Source organism: Hippichthys cyanospilos, chromosome 7 (assembly GCF_059441005.1).
Source record: "Hippichthys cyanospilos isolate Australia breed blue-spotted pipefish chromosome 7, RoL_Hcya_1.0, whole genome shotgun sequence".
Classification (NCBI taxonomy): Eukaryota; Metazoa; Chordata; class Actinopteri; order Syngnathiformes; family Syngnathidae; genus Hippichthys; species Hippichthys cyanospilos.
The window spans coordinates 2,930,001-2,951,934 of record NC_142375.1 but is presented as its reverse complement, the minus strand read 5'-3'; the positions used below and the strand labels follow the sequence as shown (position 1 = coordinate 2,951,934).

At 40.0% G+C, this 21,934-nt stretch overlaps 2 protein-coding genes across 2 annotated transcripts in view; both read left to right on the top strand.

Moving 5' to 3' along the window:
* Positions 1-1,877: 1,877 nt before the first annotated feature.
* On the top strand, positions 1,878-9,546 carry b3gnt2a (UDP-GlcNAc:betaGal beta-1,3-N-acetylglucosaminyltransferase 2a). Its single transcript, XM_088419697.1, has 2 exons — positions 1,878-2,282; positions 8,145-9,546. Exons 1-2 carry the CDS (start codon positions 1,965-1,967, stop codon positions 8,994-8,996), a joined length of 1,170 nt encoding a protein of 389 aa, XP_088275823.1. The 5' UTR covers positions 1,878-1,964; the 3' UTR covers positions 8,997-9,546.
* Positions 9,547-9,905: 359 nt separating this feature from the next.
* Positions 9,906-21,934, top strand: part of LOC148420656 (uncharacterized) — an 18,267-nt gene continuing 6,238 nt past the window's right edge. The window contains exons 1-7 of the mRNA XM_088420492.1: positions 9,906-10,030; positions 10,591-10,621; positions 12,093-12,655; positions 13,547-13,838; positions 19,246-19,287; positions 19,387-19,487; positions 19,549-19,610. Of these exons, the coding sequence (XP_088276618.1) occupies positions 9,926-10,030; positions 10,591-10,621; positions 12,093-12,655; positions 13,547-13,838; positions 19,246-19,287; positions 19,387-19,487; positions 19,549-19,610 (1,196 nt within the window). The 5' untranslated portion in view covers positions 9,906-9,925. The remainder of the gene's footprint in view (positions 10,031-10,590; positions 10,622-12,092; positions 12,656-13,546; positions 13,839-19,245; positions 19,288-19,386; positions 19,488-19,548; positions 19,611-21,934) is intronic.

Genomic DNA, 21,934 nt, shown 5'->3' with positions numbered 1-21,934 from the left:
TTTTACCTCTTTTACAGAAGCATTGTAAATGATCTTAAACTAATGTATTTCGTCATTTGAGGTGTATTTTTTTAATCTTTTTTTTTTGTTAAAATTTTTTTCCCAAACAAAAAACCCCAAAACAGGAGAAAAAAATACAAATTAAAAAAGAAAACTTTTTCTTTCCTTCAATTCTTTCCTTGTTGTCAAGTGTTTTAACTTTTTTGCTGTGCTTCTCCCACACTTGAAGGGGTAGTACCAAAGCTGAGCTTCTAACTGGGTTCCACTCAATGACCAGACTCTTTGTTTTTCCTTTTATTTTTCCTTACCAGATACACAATATTACATAATCAAAATACACAGTATGCGTTTGACTGTCTGCGCCTAAAATCACCTTGCGGCACGATGGTGTCTATTGCTGACGCCGTTCTAGTCACGGCTACGTAATTGGTCCATTTATTTACCTTGATTACGCGCAGCTGCGTGATTAACGTGCTCGGCTTGCGCTCACTGACAGCTGTCCAAAAAAAGGGTGTTCGCCGAGACACTTTTTGATTCATTTTGCCAACGTTTTACCTCATAATTTGACTGAAGCGTATTAAATTATCTTAAAATAACAGTCTTTTGGGGGGGTGCTTTGTTTTTTTTTTAAGAATTCCATTAAAGAAAAATATTTATTTCCCCAAAAGCAAAAATCCCCCAAATATTTTTTTCTGAATTTTGTCAAGAAATGTTGTCAAGAAACCAAAACTCACCCAAAACAAGGAAAAAAAAATTTAAAAATTGAAGAAAAAAATCCCTGATTAAACAGGAAAAAAACCTTTCCTTTTGTTTGTAATTCACTTCGCCAACAACATTATACCTCTTTGTTTTATTTAAACATATTTAATTAGCTTAAAATAATGTAATTTTAATCATTTTGAGGGGAATTTTTTTTTAAATCAATTAAAAATATTTGTCTCTGAATTTTGTTCAGAATGTTTTCCCAAAATAACCACAAAAAAATCCCCCAAAACAGGAGGAAAAACAAAATTTGGAAAAAAAAAATCCCTGATAAAACCGGCAAAAAAACCACTTCCTTTCTTTTCTAATTAATTTTCCAACAACATTTTATCTCTTAGTATTAATGAAGCATATTGAGTAAGCTTAAAATAACTTATTTTAGTCATTTTGTTTGGTTTTTTTTAAATCTATAAAAAAAAAAATTCTGAATTTCATTATCAAGAAATAGTTCCAAAACAAACAAAAATACCAAAACGAGAGGAATAAAACAAATTTTTAAAATTGGAAAAAAAAATCCCTCATAAAACAGGAATAAAAACCTTTCATTTCTAATTAATTTTGCCAATAACGTTTTACCTCTTAGTTTTAATGAAGCATATTGAGTAAGCTTAAAATAACGTATTTTTAGTCATTTTGTGGGTGCTTTGTTTTTTTAATCTATAAAAAATATTTTTTCTGAATTTCATTATCAAGAAGTAGTTCTAAAACAAACAAAAACCCAAAACAAGAGGAATAAAGTTGAAAAAAAAATCCTGATTAAACAGGGACAAAAAAATCTTGAAATATTTCAAAAGCAGAAAAGATCAGCATTGACTTCTGCTTTTTTGTTAACTGATAATACTGTGAGTTTGACAGAAGCATATTGAATATATTGAATAATAATATCAACATAACGTATTTTTAGTCCTTTTGTGGATGCTTTGTTTTTGGGTTTTAAAAATTCTGTTAAATGTTTTTTTCAGAATTTTGTTGCTAAGAAATTTAAAAAAAAAGTTGTATTCATACAGATTTCGCAGACTACAGTGGACCCCCGTGTAAATATATATATATATATATATATATATATATATATATATAATGTTTTTTTGGGGGGGGGGCGGGTTGTAATTGCATGGTGTGGCGTCAGGCGGCCTGCTTAATTGCTAGCGTGTGACGCTTATCAGAAGCGGGAGAAGGGCATCTTTTGTGGAAGGGCTGCCGCCATGTTTCCAAACGTTGCGTTCTATCCCAGCGGTGCGACCGAACATCCTCCCGCCGCGCTTGAGCCGGAGGCTCGGGGCCGCCCGTGCCGGCCGCGCACAGCGCTTCTGTTTCTACTGCTCACCGCGTGGGTCTTCTGCATCCTGGCGGCTCTCGGCTGGAAGCTGGGCCCAAACCCCGGGCCGGTCCCGGTCCCGGTCCCGGTCCCGGTCCCTTCCGGGAGCCTCTCGGCCGCGTCTTTTTGGAAACACGAGCAGCGGCGCCTGGACTCGAGCGGCCCGAGGGACTCGTGCCTAGCGGACCGCAGAGTTCTCAGCCAGGTGATGCAAAGTTCAACTTGTCCGACCTTAATGAGAAAGTTCACGATGACCGTTTATAATTCACAATGCAAAAGGATGGTAGTTGGCAACATGAATGTCAAATTTATGCGTAAATGATTTGATGAAATTGGACTCGCAGGCTTATGACCGCAGCTCGCAAGCTGATCATGTGACTCCGATTCCATATTTGAAAATCATTCGCATCAATATAAATTGGTCAGTCACTATGTTTTTAAGAGATTAAGTGCCACATAACCACAACAATAAAAGTAATAAGTAAACAGTAAATAATTAAAAAATATCGGTAGTTAATTGATCTTTATTTCGTCATAGGATTCCACTTCAACATCCCCCCCAATCAACTGCATTGCTGGTTCATGGCAGCAGTGTCATTAGCTGTTATAGAAGCGTCCCAAAATGATGCAGTTTTCCAAGAAATTGGCCCTAAATGGTTCGCAAAAATGTCACTTTCGCATTACTAAAAATGTGAATACATTATCCTTACGATTGAAGCCTAATCAGCTGTAGAAAGCTTTTGTTTGGCGTTCAATTCGGTCATTTTTTTCTCCTTTATGCATTCACGGGAATGACAAAGCTATTGATGTTCTTGTAAAACATGGCAATATTACTAATAAAATTATCTCCAAAACCAAAGATTTTTAGGGCTTGTATAATAAAAGAATGCTCAATCGAATCGAATTCCTTCAAGAAACGCAAATAATGCATCTGAATTCATGTAATTTGAGTAGTCAAGTACTGTAAATCTAATATTAATCAAGAGGTAATGTGACGTTTGGCCATGAAGCCATTTTGTTTTTCACTTACAATTTCTTCAACGCTTAGCATAAACTTGTGATAAAATTTTATAGTCTATGTTCAAAAGTGAAACGGGCCTCCAATTGTCAATTAAAAGATTATCTGTCTTCGATATTAAGGTTATCAGACCCTGCTTCATGGTTGTTGTCAGCTCCTGTCTGTTTATACATTCTTTAAACATGAGCATGTCCTTGATCAAATCCCAAAAACGTAAATAAAATTCTACTGAGAGACCATCACTTCCAGGTGATTTTCCTAACTTCATGGAGTGCGCAGCATCTGTGATTTCTGAACATAAAAGCTCATCTTCACAGATCAATTTGAATTCTTCAGAAATCTGGGGAGTAAAATTTTGCATATGTCCAATAAAGGTGTCACAATTCACTTGATCAAATTTGGATGTACAGTATTGCTATAAAAGGAGGTAACATAATTTGCTATACGTACTATTAGGGTCTGAACTGATGGTATATTAAGAGACATAGTATTATTCCTTTTCCTATTTCTTTTTTCTGAACCAAAAAAATAACTGGAATTAATCTCCCCCTCTTCTAATCACTTAGCTCTGGACCTGACGAAAGCGCCCTTGGCCAGACTCACATACATTCTGTCAAGTTCCTCACTGAGACTTTTACGTGCTGTTAAATCATCATCAGATAAGTCTTGTTTTGAAGTTAGTGACTGTAGTTGGCTCATCAACAAATCTTCCTTGCTAGTATTTAGTTGTTGTTTTTTTTAATTTCTTTATTATGCTTTATTGCAGTTTCTCAAATTTTAAATTGAAAGAATTCCGATGTTTGAATTGAACTCATTCCTTCATAAAAGTAACTCTACACTTTCTTTAAATTTTGCATCATTTAAAAAATGTGTTATTTAGTTTCCAATATCCTCTAATATTTTGTTTTTCATAGAACCCTTCCTTCAATCGAAGACTTATCGTTTTATGATCAGATAGTGGGGCATAAGATTGAGAAACAGCTGAAATGAACTGTAAACCCTGAGAAGACATCAACCATAGATCAATTCTTGACTTAGAGCATCTACAAGAGTTTGTCCACGTGTAGTCTTTGACATTGGGATTCATGAATTTACAAGCATCCGAAAGTAGGAGGTGATCATTTAAAAATAATGTAGGTTTGAAACTCAATGTTATTGATGATGGAAGAGGCCACCGATCCATTTCGTCAATTGGCGCGTGGTTGAAATCCCCTCCTATTATAAGAATGGGTTCTTTGTATTTTCCTCTAAGGTCATCCAATTTTAAAGACAGCTTCGAGAACATTTCTTTGCCTGAAACTGTTCTGTTCGGTCCATAAACATCGCAAATGATGAACACAAAATTGTCCACCTTTAAGAATAAGATAATCCAACGTCCCTCCTCTGAAGCATCAGATTCCAGTACATCACCATGAAATCTATTCAGGAATACTGCAACTCTAGCCGTGAGAAAAGTATATTGTACCCCCCCATTGAGATTTCCAAAAGTTTTCATCATCACCACACGGATGAGTCTCTTGTAAGAAAATTATATCCGTATTACAATACCCACTAAAAAGAAAAACTGCCTTCCTTTTGGTATGATCCCCCTTACATTAAAAGAACACAAATGCACCAAACGAAAGAAAAAAAAGAATAAAATAAGAACATTATAAACGCTGGGGGGGATAAAAAAGAAAGTTTAATATAGAGCAAGCAGTCATAGTTTTAATTGGTTTTCGTTTCAAGGAGCGCTGAATAGAATAGATATAATGGGTAAACTCTTTCCTTCAGGCAGGCGTTGTAAAGTTGCAACAATAATATGAGAGTCCCCTAGGTATTCCACTTAATATTGTTTGAGGCATTTTTTAGGCGTTTGAAAAAAAAGGAGAAAAACGTAATTTGAGCCTGAAAAGGTTAAAAACAATATAGCATGGCTTTTTGCCTGTAAATTTACATTTATCAGTATGAAACTTAGCCATAACAATAATGAGATTAATTATATGTATATGAATGCTTTTCTGTGCAATACACTCCCAAGAAACCAAATAAAACATTCTTCCAATCCAAACAAAAGTCTCATAATATTTTCAGTCATAAAAGAGCAGAGGTTTGGCTAGAAAATGTTCACAAATGGACAGCGCCAAAATAAATGTACAACAGTTTCTGGGCATTCCGAACAAACTACAAGTAACATCTGTGTCTTTCTTGAATCTTGTTTTGATACCATTTTTAGCAGGGTTGAATCTGTGAAGGAGTTTGGATGATATTTCTTTGACTTTATTGGTGATCAAATAGCGATTAGGTAGTAGCCAGATCCTCTTCCATGCCAAAACACCCACCGATCGACTCCAGAATGAATTCACATATGGCGATGAAATAACATCTTTTTGGAATGAATCTCTTCTAGATCTGTTGTTATTACCGGAATGATTACAAAAACAGGCCTTGCCTATATGAGTGTCTGCTGGAGATAACAAGAGCAGATGTTGACCATGAAGTTTTGGCTGAGATTTCAATAACATACACACTCCAGAGGGCATCGCACCAAGGACCTTTGCATAATCTCCAGGCTTTACAGGGATGTTGTATACTGCCAGAAACTCTTCCTGAGAAAAAAGAAGCCCATCCCTGCGATGAAGAGAGTTTTGTATTTATATAAAATGTCCTTGTTATTCCAAATAAAATAGTCATGAGGTGAAAAATTGGGTTTGTAAATGAGGGACCATTATAGAAAAGCTTGACAATGAAAGGCAGCCATTTTTACAGGAATTATGTCAATATTAAAGTTACAAACCAAAACAAAGTTTAGACCACCCAGCTTAGACATTATATGAAAAGGTATACTATTCCAAATCGAGGTTGGGTTTCAGAAAAATTGTTTTAGCCAATTTATTTTAAAGATGTCATTTAGAGTGCAAAAATCCCAAAAATGAAGACCACCATTATCATAAGAGTTGATCAGAACAGATTTCTTAATGTGGTGTATCCTATTTTTCCATATGAAACTGAACAGCATTTTATCAACCTCCTTTTTTAATTTGTTATCGAGATGTAGAGCCAAAGCCGCCTAAGTCAGTCAGATGATATCCTCTGCCTTGGTGCCTCTTAGTGAGAGGTCCCTTAGAAGCCTTAGTGGGAGTCTCCTTTGATGATCTTTAGTGATAAATATTTCTAGATACAGAACTTCCTTTTTTATTGGGATACCATAAAGGGCAGACTTAGAGCACTCCTTAATGGCCATGAGTTCACACTTTTTTACATTTAAATATAGACCAGAAGCCTTTGAAAACTCCTTAACTGTTTGAAAGGCTGTAGGAAGTTGATTTTCATCTTGCAAGAATAACGTGGTGTCCTCAGCCAGCTGAGTTATGATCAATTCTTTAGGAATAATGGGAAAACCTTTCAGATGACTAGATTTAACGTAATCTGCCAGAAACTGAGCAACTAACAGGAAGTGATGCGGGGAGGTAGGGCCACTCTGCCTAACTCCTCTAGACAAATTAAATCTAGGGGATGCACCACCCATCAGTTTAATAGCACTGTTACCATGCTTAGAAAGAGTTTTAGCTGTAGAAAAAAAAATGACCAAAACCAAACTTTTTTAGAGATTGTAAAATAAACTGATGGCCCACTGCATGGAAGGCTTTATGAAAGTCCAAAGTTCTCAGAAACTAACCAAAAGTCTATCCTCGACTGATTTGAACCTGACTTATTGCTGCAAGTGAATGAGGTATTATTAGGATATTTAACCCTCCAGATATCCATAAGGCTGAATCTTTGCATAAATGCTTTTGGATTAGAACCAGTCTATTTGTCTGACCAGGAGGCCATTTATCCATACTGCTAGCCAAGATAATGTTAAAATCCCCTCCTAATAAAAGAGTTGCACTTGGAAATTTGATGAACCAGCCTATCAAAATGTTCTCTATGGATAGAATGAGATTGTCAAATTCTGTTCTTGTGTTGTACCCATAAATATTGACAATTAAGAATACTAGGTCATTAAATGTAATTACTTGACAAATAAAGTGACCATGTGGATCATATTATGTCAATAGGACATCACCATTAAACCTGTTTTTTAAGGTAGACACCCCCGCTGAGCGCTCTGTACCGTGAGAGAGCCAAATGGAGTTGCCCCACTGACATCTTCAAAAATTGGTATCATCTAAAATGGAATGAGATTAATCCCGGTTTTAGCAACGGTTTTAGCCTGCTTGGAACGGATTGTCGAGTTTTGCAATTAACAAACTCATTCCGCCTCAAAGATTGTTGTAATATCTGGAAAATAAAATAAGATTAAACAGTCTTGTTGTTATGAACTGTAAATGATCTTGCTGTTGTTTTTGCGGATGGGATTTGTATTTCACATTATTACCATAATATTTCCGGAGCTTTATTTTGAAGTACAGTACAGGTATTCAAGAAAGGGAAGTGTCGTCGTTTGTCAGTGACTGACGTAAATAACTGACGTTTAGAAGAAACGCCAACTTAAGCTGTAGGAACGAAGATCAAAACTTAGGCAAAAGGGAAGTTTAGTATTTAATTTAGTAAACAACTATTTAGCACCTGCTTGGGAAGGGAATAAGGCACTCGTTAAGTCGGATTTATTTATTTATTCATACTTGTGACTTAGCTTCGTAAAAGAGCATTTTTATTCTCCGTTTTATTCCACTGGAATGTGTTAAAGCACTTCGGGTAACTTTGCGATTGTGTAAGGTTCATTATTGTCAGTAAATGAATATGTATTCTTTTCATTTGTGTATTATTGATTGCATTTTCTGTTCACACAAGGAGGAAAAAATACGAATTAAAGAAACCACTTTTATTTTAACCGGAGATGCATAAATCCTACGCAGGGAATGATTCGACAGGGCAGGCTGCGCTACGGTGGGTGTGACCACCGCCAACTTTGAAGTTCCTCCTCCCATTCCCCTGAAAATTTGCGCCACCAAACTGTCAGCAACGCCAGGCCCGTCTGCATCAACACTCCCTCTGCCGGTAGCAAAATCGGGACGTGATGCATTTGCGTTTCTCACGTTGTGGCCCCTCAACTGTGAACAACAGGTGCGGGACTACCAGGTGTTGCCTCGCAGCTCCCAAGACTTCCTGCTCTACATGCGCTGCAGGAGATCTGGCATACTGGTGGCCCCGGGTCGGCAAGTCTGCCGTGGAGACGATCCTTTCCTGCTGCTGGCTGTCAAGTCGCTGGTGCCGCATTTCGGGCGGCGGCAGGCCATCCGGCAGACGTGGGGCCGCGCCGGCGTCATGGCCAACCGCACGGTGGCTGCCGTCTTCCTGCTGGGCCGGACGCCGCCCGAGGACCACCACCCGGACCTGCGAGGCGTACTGAACCGGGAGGCGGAGCTCTACGGGGACCTGCTCCAATGGGACTTCAGGGACACGCCCCTCAATCTGAGCCTGAAGGAGGCGCTCTTCCTACAGTGGTTCCGCCACCATTGCCCGCAAGCGGACTTCGTCCTGGGTGCCCGCGACGACGCCTTTGTCCATACCCTCCGGGTCTTAGACTTCCTGGAGGCCGCGGGCGGCGGCCGCCTCCTGTTTATCGGCGACGTGGTCGCGGACGGGCAGCCGCCCGCTGACCGGCCTCTGCCGGACCTTTTCCCACCCGACGTTTTCACGGGAGGGTATCCGCCCTATGCGGCGTCCGGTGGCTTCCTGCTGTCCGGCCGGTTGGCGTTGCGCCTCCAGCGGGTCTCGCGCCGCGTCCTTCTCTTTCCGCTCCCCGAGGTCTACCTGGGCCTGTGCCTCCGCAAGCTGGGACTGCTCCCGCATAAGCACCCGGGTTTTGGCGCGTGCGACGGCGAGGATGACAAGGATTTGTGTGCGTGTGGGAAGTTGATGGTGATGAGTGGTCGCACGGCACAGGACATGCTCAGGATGTGGACGCTCTCCTAAAAAAAGCTTCTTAGGCCAATTTGCTCGACATGTGACTTTTTTGCATCCCAATCCCTGTGCGTTTTTGGGCTTGGGTAGTTGAGACTTTTTTTGTTGGGCTGCTCATGATGAATAGATACGCCTGCAAAACTTTAGGATGTAAGTGAGACTGGCTTTAGTGGCTACATTTTTTTAAACTGCTATCTTTGTAGGACTCTTTGAAAATAACAGAAAAATTGGCTATTTGAAAGCTTTTTGAAACCGAGAGCTATGTCTTTCGTACTGAATAATACAAAGGTTTATGTGAAGACCCCGATTATGTTATTGGTTTCTCACAATCATTGAGAAACAGCTGCAGTAAATATGAAAATCAAGTGTAATGTGTAATGTATGTGTCATATATGCATAATCCTTGGTAAAATTCCTAGAAAATCACAATGTTCTATCACCTGTAAACTATTTGCAGAACAGGACTGCGGCCAACTCATGTGATCCTTGGGGGCTACTCAGTGCCTGGGGGCACCACGTAGGTGACCGCTGATCTAAAGGAATAAAATCAAATCCCAAATTCCTCACAAAGCTTTATTTTCTCATCACTAGTGCACACAAATGAATAGGCTGGGTCTCGAGTGTATAATGTGTCAAAAAAATCATTTAATTGGGCTAGCAGTCATTTAAAAAAAAAAAAAAACTGCAGGTTCTCGTTTCTCGGGTTGGAAGGGACGATGACGTCACGTAAGGCGCTCCTACTGGAAATCAGTCGACGTGGCCGAAGGCGCTTCCTTTGTCTCCTCCTGGCGGGTGACGATGGCGCGACAGCCAATCAGCCTCCGACGAGGCTCACCTGCCCGCACGTGCGCGCGCTCAAAGGGAGCTCATTGCGCGTCATTTCCGTCTCGACAATTTGCGCGAATTTGAAAAGACGAGGAAGACGAAATCGAATTGAAGGAATGCAAGAAATGCTGGGCGGCAAATCGCTCAGTCTGAAAAGTCCGGCACTGGTCCTCAGCCAGCTGGTGCTGCTCGGGCCCATCTGGACATCCTGCCAGGCCCAAGTGAGAAGCCCTTTCGCGCTGACTGTTTGTGTATTTGCTTGTTGGGAAAGTCAAGCACCTGTCCATCTGTTTGCTTTCATTTTTTTATGTTTTTGTAATTATTATTATTTTGCGCTTGTGTCTTGTGTGTTTCTTTTTTGGTTGTGTGTTTGTGTTTTGAACATTGGGTGTTTCTTTTTATGACGTGTGTTTACTGACACTGAACTATTTGCATGTGGGTGATCTGTCTTGTGTCTTTCTCAGTGTGTTTAACTTCTTCTTGGTGTGTGTGTGTCTTTTTACTATGCGTGTGTTTACACGACAGAATTGTTCACGCCTGTATGTGTGTGTGTTTGTCCACGACACTTCAGAACTGTTGTTGTGTGGGTATGTGTTTTTTTTTTTTTTTTTTTTTTTTACCTGTTTGTACAGTATATGTTTTTATACCCATGTGTCTTTTTACTTTGTGCGTTAGTTCTGACACGGTAGAATTGTTTAGACCTATGTGTGTGTGTTTTTGACTTGGTTGTTTGTTCTGTGTTCCAAGCTAAACGCGCTTGTACGTTTTCTCACTTGTGCAGCTACACGAAGATGAAGACAAACATATCTATGGTCAGTGAAAAGTTCTTCTGTTGGGCTTGTCCTTTTTTTTGATCTTTTTCTTTCTTTTGTCTTCTTTTGTTCTTGTTAGTCCTCGTTTGTCCCTTTCTTCATCCGTCTGTGTTCTGTATTGGTCTGGTCGGTCCTTGTTGTCCGTCCATCCTTTGTTTGTGCTTGTCCTTGTCCCTTTTTTTTTTTGGTTCTTTCGTCCTCTTTTTGTTCTTGTTTGTCCTTTTCTTCTGCCTTCTTTGTTCTCCCTTGTTCTTGTTGGTCCTTGTTGTTCATCCATCTTCTGTCTTTTTTTATTTTTGTCCTCCTTGTTTGAACATTTACTTTTTGGTTCTTTTGTCCTCTTTTTGTTCTTGTTTGTCCTTTTCTTCATTCTTCTTCTTCGTAGTTCTGTTCTGGCCTTGTTCATCCATCTTCTTTTGTCTTTCTGTTGTTTGTCCTTCTTGTTTGTACATTTTCTTTTTGGTTCTTTTGTCCTCTTTTTGTTCTTGTTAGTCCTCGATTGTCCTTTACTTCATATTTCTTTGTTCTCCATGGTTCTTGTCGGTCTTTGTTGTTCTTCCATCTTCTTTCATTTCTTCTTCTTTCTTTTGTTTGTCCTTATTCCTGTCCTTGTTAATTTTGTCCTTTTGCGCTTGATGTCCTTTTGTTTCTTCCTTTCTTTTTTCTCAGTCGTGTCCTTATTCTAGTTCTTGTTACTTTTGTCCATTTGCCTTGATGTCCTTTTGTTTCTTCCTTCTTTATTCTCAGTTGTTCTTGTTAGTCCTTGTTTCATCTATCGTTTGGCTTTCTTTTGTCCTCTTTCATTTGGTTCTTTTGTGTTTTGTTCCTTTTGGTCCTCGTTTGTCCTTTTGTTCATCCATCCTCTTTCATCTTTTGTTTGTCCTTCGTTGTTTTTCTTTATAGTTCTTGTCGGTCCTTGTTTGTTCTTTTCTTCATTCTTCTTTGTTCTTGTTGGTCCTTTTTGCCATCTATCTTTCATTTTTATTTTTTTTGTCCTTTTTCTTATGGGTAATTTGTCATTTTTTTGTTCTTGCTTGTCCTCGTTTGTCCTTTTATTTATTCTTCTTTGGTCTCCATTGTTCTCATCAGTCCTTGTCCATCCATCTTCATCTTTCTTTTATCTTCCTGAACAGGACTCTTTTATCTGTCTTTGCACTCCATTGTTCTAGTAGGTCCTTGTTGTTCATCCATCTTCTTTCTTTTGTTTGTCCTTTTTCTTGTTTGTCCTCCATCTTTTTTGCTTCTCCTTCTTGGTCTTGCAAAGCCCAATAAAATTGGTGTTTACGCGGGGCACTGGTAAAGTCTCGCGACACTTGAGGCCGGCGGGCCGGCTTTGTCAGTGACTCACCACCCAGAAAGGCCCGAGAGGGGTTGGGCTATCAGGAGAATCTAAAAGTCTGTGTTTTCCAAATTCTGTGTGTGTGTGTGTGTGTGTGTGTGTGTGTTGTGTTGTGTTGTGTTGTTTCCCGAGGTACGGCGGTGGGTGCAGGGGGCGGGGCTTTCTTCGCCCTGAGAAGCTGCCACCAGCATCTGGGCGGGGACGGCGGCGAATTCTTCTCACCGGACTACGTGTGCGCCAACCCGCCCCTGTGGTGCAACTGGACCATCCGGGCCCCCGCCGGCAAACGGCTCCATCTGCACCTCCAGGACCTGACCCTCGACGAGGACTGCCACCTGAAGCGGGACCAGATCTACGTGGACGAGCCGGCCGGAGCCTCGGCCGGAACCCCTGCGCGTCACCCAATTCTGAGGGGATGCTGGCGCGAGGCCACCTTCACGTCCCGGTCCGACACGCTGCGCCTGGTCCTGCTAATCGGCGGTCGGCCCACAGGGCGATACCGGGGATTCTACGCGCGTTACCGCGCCTTCGCCCCCCACGTGCCCTACCACCCACCAGAAGACAAAGCTGTCCGGGACCATTTGGGCCCAATGACAGCGGGGAAGCGTGAGCGGCGTCCTACGGCAATGGATGCGGCCTTTCCGGTCCTTGACTTTTCCAGAGAAGCTTCCAGCAGACTGGACCTGCGTGCTCAGGTGAGATGGCCACAAACGTGTGCGGATTTTTGACATGCTTTCTGACTTGACTCTATGTGGTTTTTGACCCATCCTGAAATGGCTTTTGGCTACTTGTTTAGGTATTTCTTGACTTGCAGTTCTGGATATGCTTTTTGTTTGCTTTAGGACACGGTTGTGGATGTTGAGGGTGCCAAACCTTTAATTTTTGTTTTATTTATATTTTATTTTTTATATGGTCTGTCTCTATTATTCAGGTGGTTCTTCACGGTGTTTGACCGGGTTTGTGACTGTTTTTATTTTTTTGTGATTATTAGTTTTACTATTATTGAGGTGATTCATGACTTGTTATATGACAGTTTGATGGCTTTTTTGTTTTTTTAATTGTTGTTGTTGAAATGGTTCTTGACTTTTGTATTTAAAGTGAGTTTTATTATTGAGGTGTTTCTTGACTTGGTATTTCACCTTGTTTGTGATTGATCCCAAACTTGTTTCTGGACATAATTTGTGAAAGTTTCTTGACATGGTTTGTGACCGATCCGACCAACTCCCTGACCAGGTTCTGGATTTTTGGCTTGGTTCTTGTGCAGTCCAATTTGATTCTTGACTTTGTTCATAAAGATTTTTTGTCAGTGCTTGGTTTTGGGCTTGCTTCTAACTGGTGTTTTCACCCTGGTCTTGACCATGTACTTTTTGACTGGGATTTAAACTTTTTCCTTGACTGCTCACCTCTTGTCCAACTGCTGTTGTGCTAAAATTGCTTATTTTAAGTTCATGGACTTCTTGTGTAAATTTATGAATATTTTCCAAGAATGAAAACAAACAAAACAAACGAAACAAAGTGTTGTATTTTAATTTTTTGTATTCATTTATTTATTTTTTGCTAATGGTCTCCTGCCTCTTGATGTTAAGATGTGGTTGAAGACCACGCCGTCATTGGAATCGTCTCCTGGAACCTCCTGGGCTGAAATGCTCTCGGACCGACCCGACCCGACGGGACCGGCACACGTGCCCCCAGGCGCCCCTCTTCACTCCCTGAGCGCCAAGCGCAGGGACGCCGGGCCGGGTCCCAGGCTGCCACAAGATCAAAACCGGCCCACCAAAGCGGGACGAAACAAGATGGGGGTCACGGACACTCAAGAACCGAATCAGACCTTTCCGCACCCCAGTGTGCCGAAACCGCTTGGGGATCACAGAGGGAAGCGTGAGTACGAACACAAGATCCGAACAAAATGAACGAATACCACCTGGATTGTAACGCAATCCTAAATCAAGGGCTCATCTCATTAGGCCATCGTCCAATAAAATAATTTAGTTTTAATCGCGATATTGGCTGTCATAATTAATTAAGCTAAGCCACTGCGATATTAACATTTAAAAAGGCCAGCACTTCTTTTTTTTATTACAAGTCCAAATCAAACACTACCACGAGAGGGCAACGTTTCCCATGTTTGCATGACAAAAGCCTAATATTTTTCTCACACAAATACAGTGGACCCTCAGGTTAAGGCGTCCCTGGCTAACATTTTTTCATGTTACGATTTGGACTACTGTGTTTTTTCATCCCCTCTTTAAAGCATTTTTCCCGCTTTACAATCAACATCAACTGTCATGATCTGTGGGGTTGGTCATTTGTTGTTTTGCCTCTCTCTTGAGGCGCTTTGAGGTAATTTTCTGTTGGCATCAAACTACGTCCACTTCAATGCGTCACTGCAATGCTGGTCTGCTATTGGTCGGCGTCTTGACGGCCTAAAATATTGGTCTTCGATTGTTCAGTGTGATGGTGTCACTACAATGCTGGTCTGCTATTAGTCGCCGCACAGGGTCACAAAGATGGCTGCCTAAAGACTTGATCTCGTGTGTGAGTGCTTTCAATATCGTATTTATTATGCATTTTTGTGCTTGATTCAAACTTGAATTGGTTTTCCATGAGTCCCAAGACTGCTAGTGATGTTAAAGAGAGAAGTAAGAAGATGATTTATATGGAAACGAAGCTAGAGATAATCAAGAAATAGGAAGAAGGCTAGGCTAGGCTACCCTCACTAGGGAATATGGCCATAACAAGCTTGTCAAGTCACTCAAAGGTAAATAAATCCTTTCTTTATATGTGTAGTGGGCCCCGGGTTACGAACCCACTGTTTTACGTATTTTTCATCTCACGACGTGGACCGCAGGTTTTTTTTTGTCCCCCTCTTACGCTAAAACCTTTCATCTTACGAACCATCCAACATGCCGGTCAATGTGTCCGCACTGTTTTTTTCGCTTTGCCGCATCAACAAAAACTACTTTTCTCGCATGTCATGGAAATGCCGATATGCTATTGGTCGATTAAGGCAGTCACGGAGATGCCGATATGCTATTGGCCGAACTCCCTCATCTTGCTTGATGGCACAAGCTGGTCAGTGTGTTGTGAAGACTTTGCAAACTTTTCTCTGTTAGACATGGCTTCTAAATTTGGAAGTGGCGGTAAAGGAAGAGGTAAGAGGATGATGACAATAAAAACGAAGCAGGAGATAATAAAAAAATACGAAGGAGGCGCACGCATAGTTAATCTTGCTAGTGAGTATGGCCGTAACCGCTCGACAATCGGTACAATTCTCAAGAACAAGGAAGCCATTAAAGTAAGCAAGTCTCCTAAGGGCATGACTTTCCTTGCCAGGGGACGGACCTCGGTCAACAACAAAATGGAGAGGCTTCTTCTATTATGGATTAAAGGGAAGGAAATCGTCGGTGATATCGTCTCGTTTTAAAATAAGTTCTTGTTTAAACAAAAAAAGTCATTGTTTAAAAAAAAAAAAGTAATCGTTTGAAAAAAGGTCTTGTTTAAGAAAAAAAAAAAAAAATTCTGCGGTTTTGTCTCTGCCTCCACCCACCACCAGCTCAAGTCATGTCGCCCCAAAGGTAGTAAATGTCATTTTTCCTTTGTATATTTGTTATTTAACTGTACAGTAGATGATGTTACTAATTTTCAATATGTAGATAAAGTCGTGTTGTTTTTACATAAGGTTTTTGCACGCGTTGCACGCATTCACTAACTAACATAGGTTTGAATTTCCCGTCACACAGTGATTTCGAGTTACCAGCCTAGCCGCTGAACGGATTAAGGTCGTAACACAGGGGCCCACTGTATTTGTTTTGTTTATGACATTATTTAATTGTATACATGTGTATTATACAAATAGCACTTACTATTTCGATACCTATTTTTGATATGTATATACAATTGTTATGTTTTTACCCGGGGTTGTACACACATTAGCTAATTAACATAGGTTTGGGTTGCCTGCCATACGGCAAATTCAACAGTGGAATGGATTAATCTCGTAAACCGGGGGCCCACTGTATATTATTTACTAGTGTGAAATGGTGTTGAATTTCTCACCTGATTTCTAATATTTACAGTGCTGTCAATTAAGAGCAGTTTGGAAAAATCCAGTTGGAATTCTAAAAATCGGTTTGAAATTACGGAAAATTACTTTTTGACTGCTAATTGATCAAAATGTGCTTAAAAGTAAATAATGAGTTTGGTTCTAAGTAGACTTATTTTTTTCATTGGTCTGTGTACCACGTTGTTGCCATTATTTTCCTTTTCATTTTAGTTTATTATTATTTCTAAGTACAGTGGGCCCCCGTGTTACGAACTTAATCCGTTCAGCGGCTATGCTCGTAACTCGAATTACTCGTATGACGGGCAATCCAAACCTATGTTAATTAGTGAATGCGTGCAAAAACCATAGGTAAAAACATCACGACTTTATACACATATTAAAATTTAGTAACATAATCTACTGTACAGTTAAATTAAATAACATAAATATACAAAGGGGCCCCAGTGTATGACGGGCAATCCAAACCTATGTTAATTAGTGAATGCGTGCAACGCGTGCAAAAACCATAGGTAAAAACATCACGACTTTATACACAAATTAAAAATTAGTAACATAATCTACTGTACAGTTAAATAACATAAATGTACAAAGGAAAAATGACATTTACCTTTGGGGCGACGTGACTTGAGCTGGTGGAGGCGGAGGGGCGCAGAGACGAACCTGCAGAATTTATTTATTTTCTTAAACGAGAACTTTTCTCAAACGAGAACATATCACTGGCGATTTCCTTCTCTTTAATCCATAAAAGAAGAAGCCTTTCCATTTTATTGTCGACCGAGGTCCATCTCCTGGCAAGGAAAGTCTTGCCCTTAGATTGCCGAACGGTTACGGCCATACTCACTTGCAAGGTTACTCACTAGCAACAAAAAGAACAACAAAAACCACAACAAGGTTCATTTGTTAGACATTTGTAAGAAACTGTAGACACAAAAAGGAGAAAAGGCATTCTTTTTTCAGCTCATGCAGGATGGGAGCAAAAAGGAACTGGCCAAGGTCAATTCTACTGCACTCTACCAGCCTCTCCCAATCCTCTCTTTATTTGATTCAGAGGTCCCTAACTACATGAATGTTCCAACCCTAAAAGGGGTAAAAGTGCATCAAGGTAAAAGACTATGGGCAGAACCCATAGAAGGAACTTGTCCTTCTATGTGTGAGCATGTGGATGAAAAATTAGTACATGCATGATAAAACATAATGCATAGCAGGACATTCATCAAAAATATTTTGTCTGTAAGATATTTTGAAAATCACAGCTGTAGTTTGATCTGTCTGCAGTAGTGCCCCAGCAGGCAGGCTTGAGCAACTTTCCTCCTACTTGAGACAAAACAATAACAAAACTATTTATTTATTATTTCTTAATTATTTCTTTACAAACGGTGCACTCAATCTCACAGCAAAGTATTTCTTCTTTGCAAACAGTTATATTTTGTAGCAAATGTATAATCACTATAATCATTCTCACAGCAAATAATTTCTTGATTGCAAGCAGTTATATTTTCTAGAAAATGTATAATTACAGTACTATGTGTACAATTATTCCAACACAACATATCTCGCACAACATGCAGATGACAAGTGCTTGATGATGACAACAGTCAACAATAGTCTCTAGTACGGCTTAATTGATTGAGCGATTGAATGTTAACCCTTTAGTGCAGAGGTCCCCAACCGCTGGTCCGGTACCGGTCGGTGGATTAACTGGGACCAGGCTGCACAGGCCGTACCCAAAAAAATGAACTTGTCATGGCCTGTAAGTGTTAGCTAGTGTTTGTTGTTTTACCTCCCTCTTCAGGGGTTTTTGAGTAATTGAGCTTCATTCTGGCTAGTGTTTGTATTGTTTTGCCTGCCTTTTCAGGCATTTTAAATAGTTGATCTAAATTCTGGCTTGTGTTTGTTTTGCTACCCTCTTCAGACCTTTTTGAGTAATTGATCTAAATTCTGGCTAGTTTTTGTTGTTTTGCTTCCCTTTTCCAGCAGTTTTTGAGTAATTGATCTAAATGCTTGCTCGTGCTTGTTTTGCCTCCCTCTTCAGGCGTTTTTTGAGTAATTGAGCTAAATTCTGCCTAGCGTTTGTGTTGTTTAGTCCCCCCTCTTTGGGCCTTTTTGAGTAATTGATATTTCAATTATTTCCAAGATGTATTACGATATGCTCCTCTAATCACATGACATCTCCGGCTCACGGGTCAGCGACGGCGTCAACTGAACAACGCACTATTTTTTGTGTTTACAGCTGCTGGACAGCTCTTGCATTCTCGCTACTTCCGCTTGCTGTTTGTGCCAGCAAAAGCATCGAATTCTGGATGTATCCGTCCAAATCATACAGTAATCCTTCGTTTATCACAGAGGTTACGTTCCAAAAATAACATGCGCAAAGTGAAATCCGTGTAGTAGCCAGCTTTATTTTTTTTTATCATTTTGCAATGCAATACTAAACTATAGAATAAAACCAAAAATCAAAACTTGTTCTAAAGCCCCAAATTTGTTCAAAACAATCGTTTTAATATAGTAATACAAGGTTGGAAACACAAGGTTGTCACATGCGTATTTCAGTCCCAGCTATGCCTCTTCATCCTGAACCCGCACACTGTTATGAATCTTTTGAGCAAGAAGATTTTTATAAATGGATATGCCCGGACATCAAATTAAATTGAAGCTTCTTATATCATAACAAAACACTTGAAATTTCAATTTACTACAAAAGAAATGTAGGTAAAAGTCAAATTTCCAAAGCTGTGCATTTCTCCGTTGCTCTCGGTAGAAACACGTATGTGTGCGTTCCTCTCGGCACGCCTACGAGTCAAGTGATTGGCTCACAGAGACCAAGCTGTCAATCAAAGTGCTTCCTAACACGTTTGTAACGTGTGAGCTGAGCTAAGCGCAGACAGGCACAGGAGAGACACAGGAAAGATGAAATCAAGCTTTTGGATCCTCTTGCCTTTTGCAATTAATTGACAAGTGAAAAACCAATACAGTACAGCGTCAATATTTTATTCCGAGACAACAGTAAAGCCCCTGAGCCAATCAGGATTCAGAGCACAATGCGTTGTGAAAAATATCAACACTGCAAAAAATCCGTGAACCGCGATACAGCGGTTTACTGTATTCTGTATACTGTATTACTGTAATCCAAATGATGGTGACGGGGATGTGCAAAATTGTTCCCATAATTAATGGGGCTCAACCATTGCATTGATTGTGCACACACACGCTTGTGACCCGCAGAGGAAGTCCGGAATGCTTCTCGAGTTGCGCACAAGCCCGGCGGTGAGTCTGCGTGGGGTCGGAACTTAGCGTTCCCCAGCGCCGGTGACCCCGCTTGACGCTTTTGTCCTCGGGTGGCGTTCCGGCTGGCAATCTGAGCAGATGGGCTGTTGGAGGTGTCGGTGGAGATCCAGCTCGGGCAGGCGCGCCAGCACCACCAACGGAATCCCGACGGTTCACTCATGAAGTTCGTCAAGGCTCTGGTATGGCCATGGTCTTTCTTTTTGTTTGTGTTTTTTTTCTGACGTTTTTTTTTTCCCTCAGGTCCTGCAGCATCTGGACGGCCTGGACTTCCCGCTGGGCTTGACCTTTAAAAGAATTAAAAGGTATGTTCCATTTTTAGATTATAGTTGAAAATACTTGCTAAAACATATTTTATCAAGAAATTTACGTTTTACTCTTTTTAACTCTTAACAATAAGCAAACAATAGCAGAACATATAAAAGAGTAATACAAATATAATGAATCCAAAAGAGTAAACAAACAAAATATACTAGGGGTACAAGAATTGATAGAAATATTTTTATTGCAAATTATTTATATTTATATTTATATATTATATTTATTTATTATATTTATATTTATATTTATATCCATTGGGAGATTTAACATTTCGCATTTTGAGCTTTCCCATTGCACATTCACACCATTTAACTCATTCATTTTGCCTTAGGGACCATTTCCATCGTTCCAGTATTTCATAAATATTAATATTTTCTGATAATTCCATATTTTTTAACTATTTCATTCCCAATGGCATATTTAACATTCTATATTTGAAGCTTCCCCATTTCACATACACATCACTCAATTCATAACTTTCACATTTTCATCATTACAAATATTCACTAATAATTCACAGCTATTTTTTATATTATTACCCATAATTCCTCATTCATTTCCACTGTTCTCACCAAATTTTGTAACCTTCCATCTTTGCCAATTCTCATCTGATTTACACCCTTCCAATTTTAAGCGACTTCCCCCGATTCCCGCCATTCCATGGGTGTATCCATTTTCCTCTTTTCACGATTCAAAATTTTCCCACAGTTCCACTTTTTTCAGTTTTTCCCTTGCATCTTTTACATTATTTGGCCTATTCAACCCGTTCTAACTTTGTAATATTCAGAAAACTTCACAGATTCAAGCCATTCAAACATTCCACCATTTCAGCTTTCAACACCTCTCCCTTTAGTGTTTTTGCCTTCACACGCAATTTCTTCAGGAATTGCAATTTTCTAATTGAAAGAATGTATTGTTTAATCTCATAATAAAATACACTAAAACATGGTTTTCTTCCAATAAATTTAGAACAATACGTGTGGTATTGTGACAAAAACATGAACAAATTTAATGAATACATAGATTTATTTATTTTTTTAATAATACTTAACAGAGTAAGAAATTTAGGAACTCTGAACAATAAGCAGCCAAAACTAGACCATATAAAAAGTATAATAAAGGGACAATTAATCCAAAAGAATTAATAATTAAATATACCAGGTCATGGGTGGTCAATTCCAGCCCTCGGGGGCAGGTCTCCTGCATGTTTTCCCGTTTTCTCTCTCAAACACACCTGATTTAAATGATTAGGATTATTTTCAAACTCCAGCAGAGTTTGTTGATGAGGTAATGGCTTAAATCAGGTGTGTTAGGGAAAGAAAACTAGAAAACATGCAGGACACCCCTGTACTAGTACATGTACAAAGGACTTTTTTGTATTTATTTTTATTTTTATTTTTGTTTTATATGCATTTATGAGGAAAAAGTTCACTTCTGGCGCGAAGGCATGATTCCAAAGATTGGAGAATTTTATTGTCATCTGCACTGTAATGCCGTGTTCAGATGGAGCGCAAAGGGTGGACTGTTTGCTATTGCAGTCAATGGAGTTCGCGCGACGAGCGCGATGATGCTTCAGGCGATTCGATGGACGCCATGGAGCGGCGCATAATTACACTTGACGCGAGAACTTTAAAAAATTGAACTTTTGTCGTGTGTCAGCTACTGTCAGCCAATCAGCTTTGTGAACGTTCAACGGCTCACACAGGTGGCAGGATTGAATCATGGCGGCTTCTGTGTGGTCACCGGAGCTACCAAACTGAGCTGAGCTTCCAATACAAAAACAGAGATAAGGAAGAGCACTCACCTGGCTTGTCAAAAGGCAGAAGGGAGAACTTGGGACAACTGATATGTGCAGCATTTGCTTCCCTTTTTAACAGCTGATGAACCGTAGTTACTGTGCTAAGCTAACGATATAGCAGCACTGACAGCACAGTATTTAGCATGGTATCGGTCATCTAATTGCGACATTGAAACTTTTTTTTTTTTTTTTTTGGCAGACGAGTAGTGCCGAAAAGCAAGGGACACGCAGTGTAAATAAAGGTGCAGTCAGTGAAAATTTTGGCTCGGCCACATCGGAAAAGTGAAAGTTCTCAGCAATACTCTCCTTTCCGGATTCACTGTAAAGTGCACAGCAAGCTCACTCCCCTCCCCTCGCGTGACACTCTTGCGTGAAAAGTGAACTTCATCTTGAAATCGCGACTAAACACCTCGCGTAGAGCGTAAACGACACACTCCATCTAAACGCGGCATAAGACTACACAATAGAGCAAATCATAACGTAGATAATAATAGGCAATCAAAAAAGTAT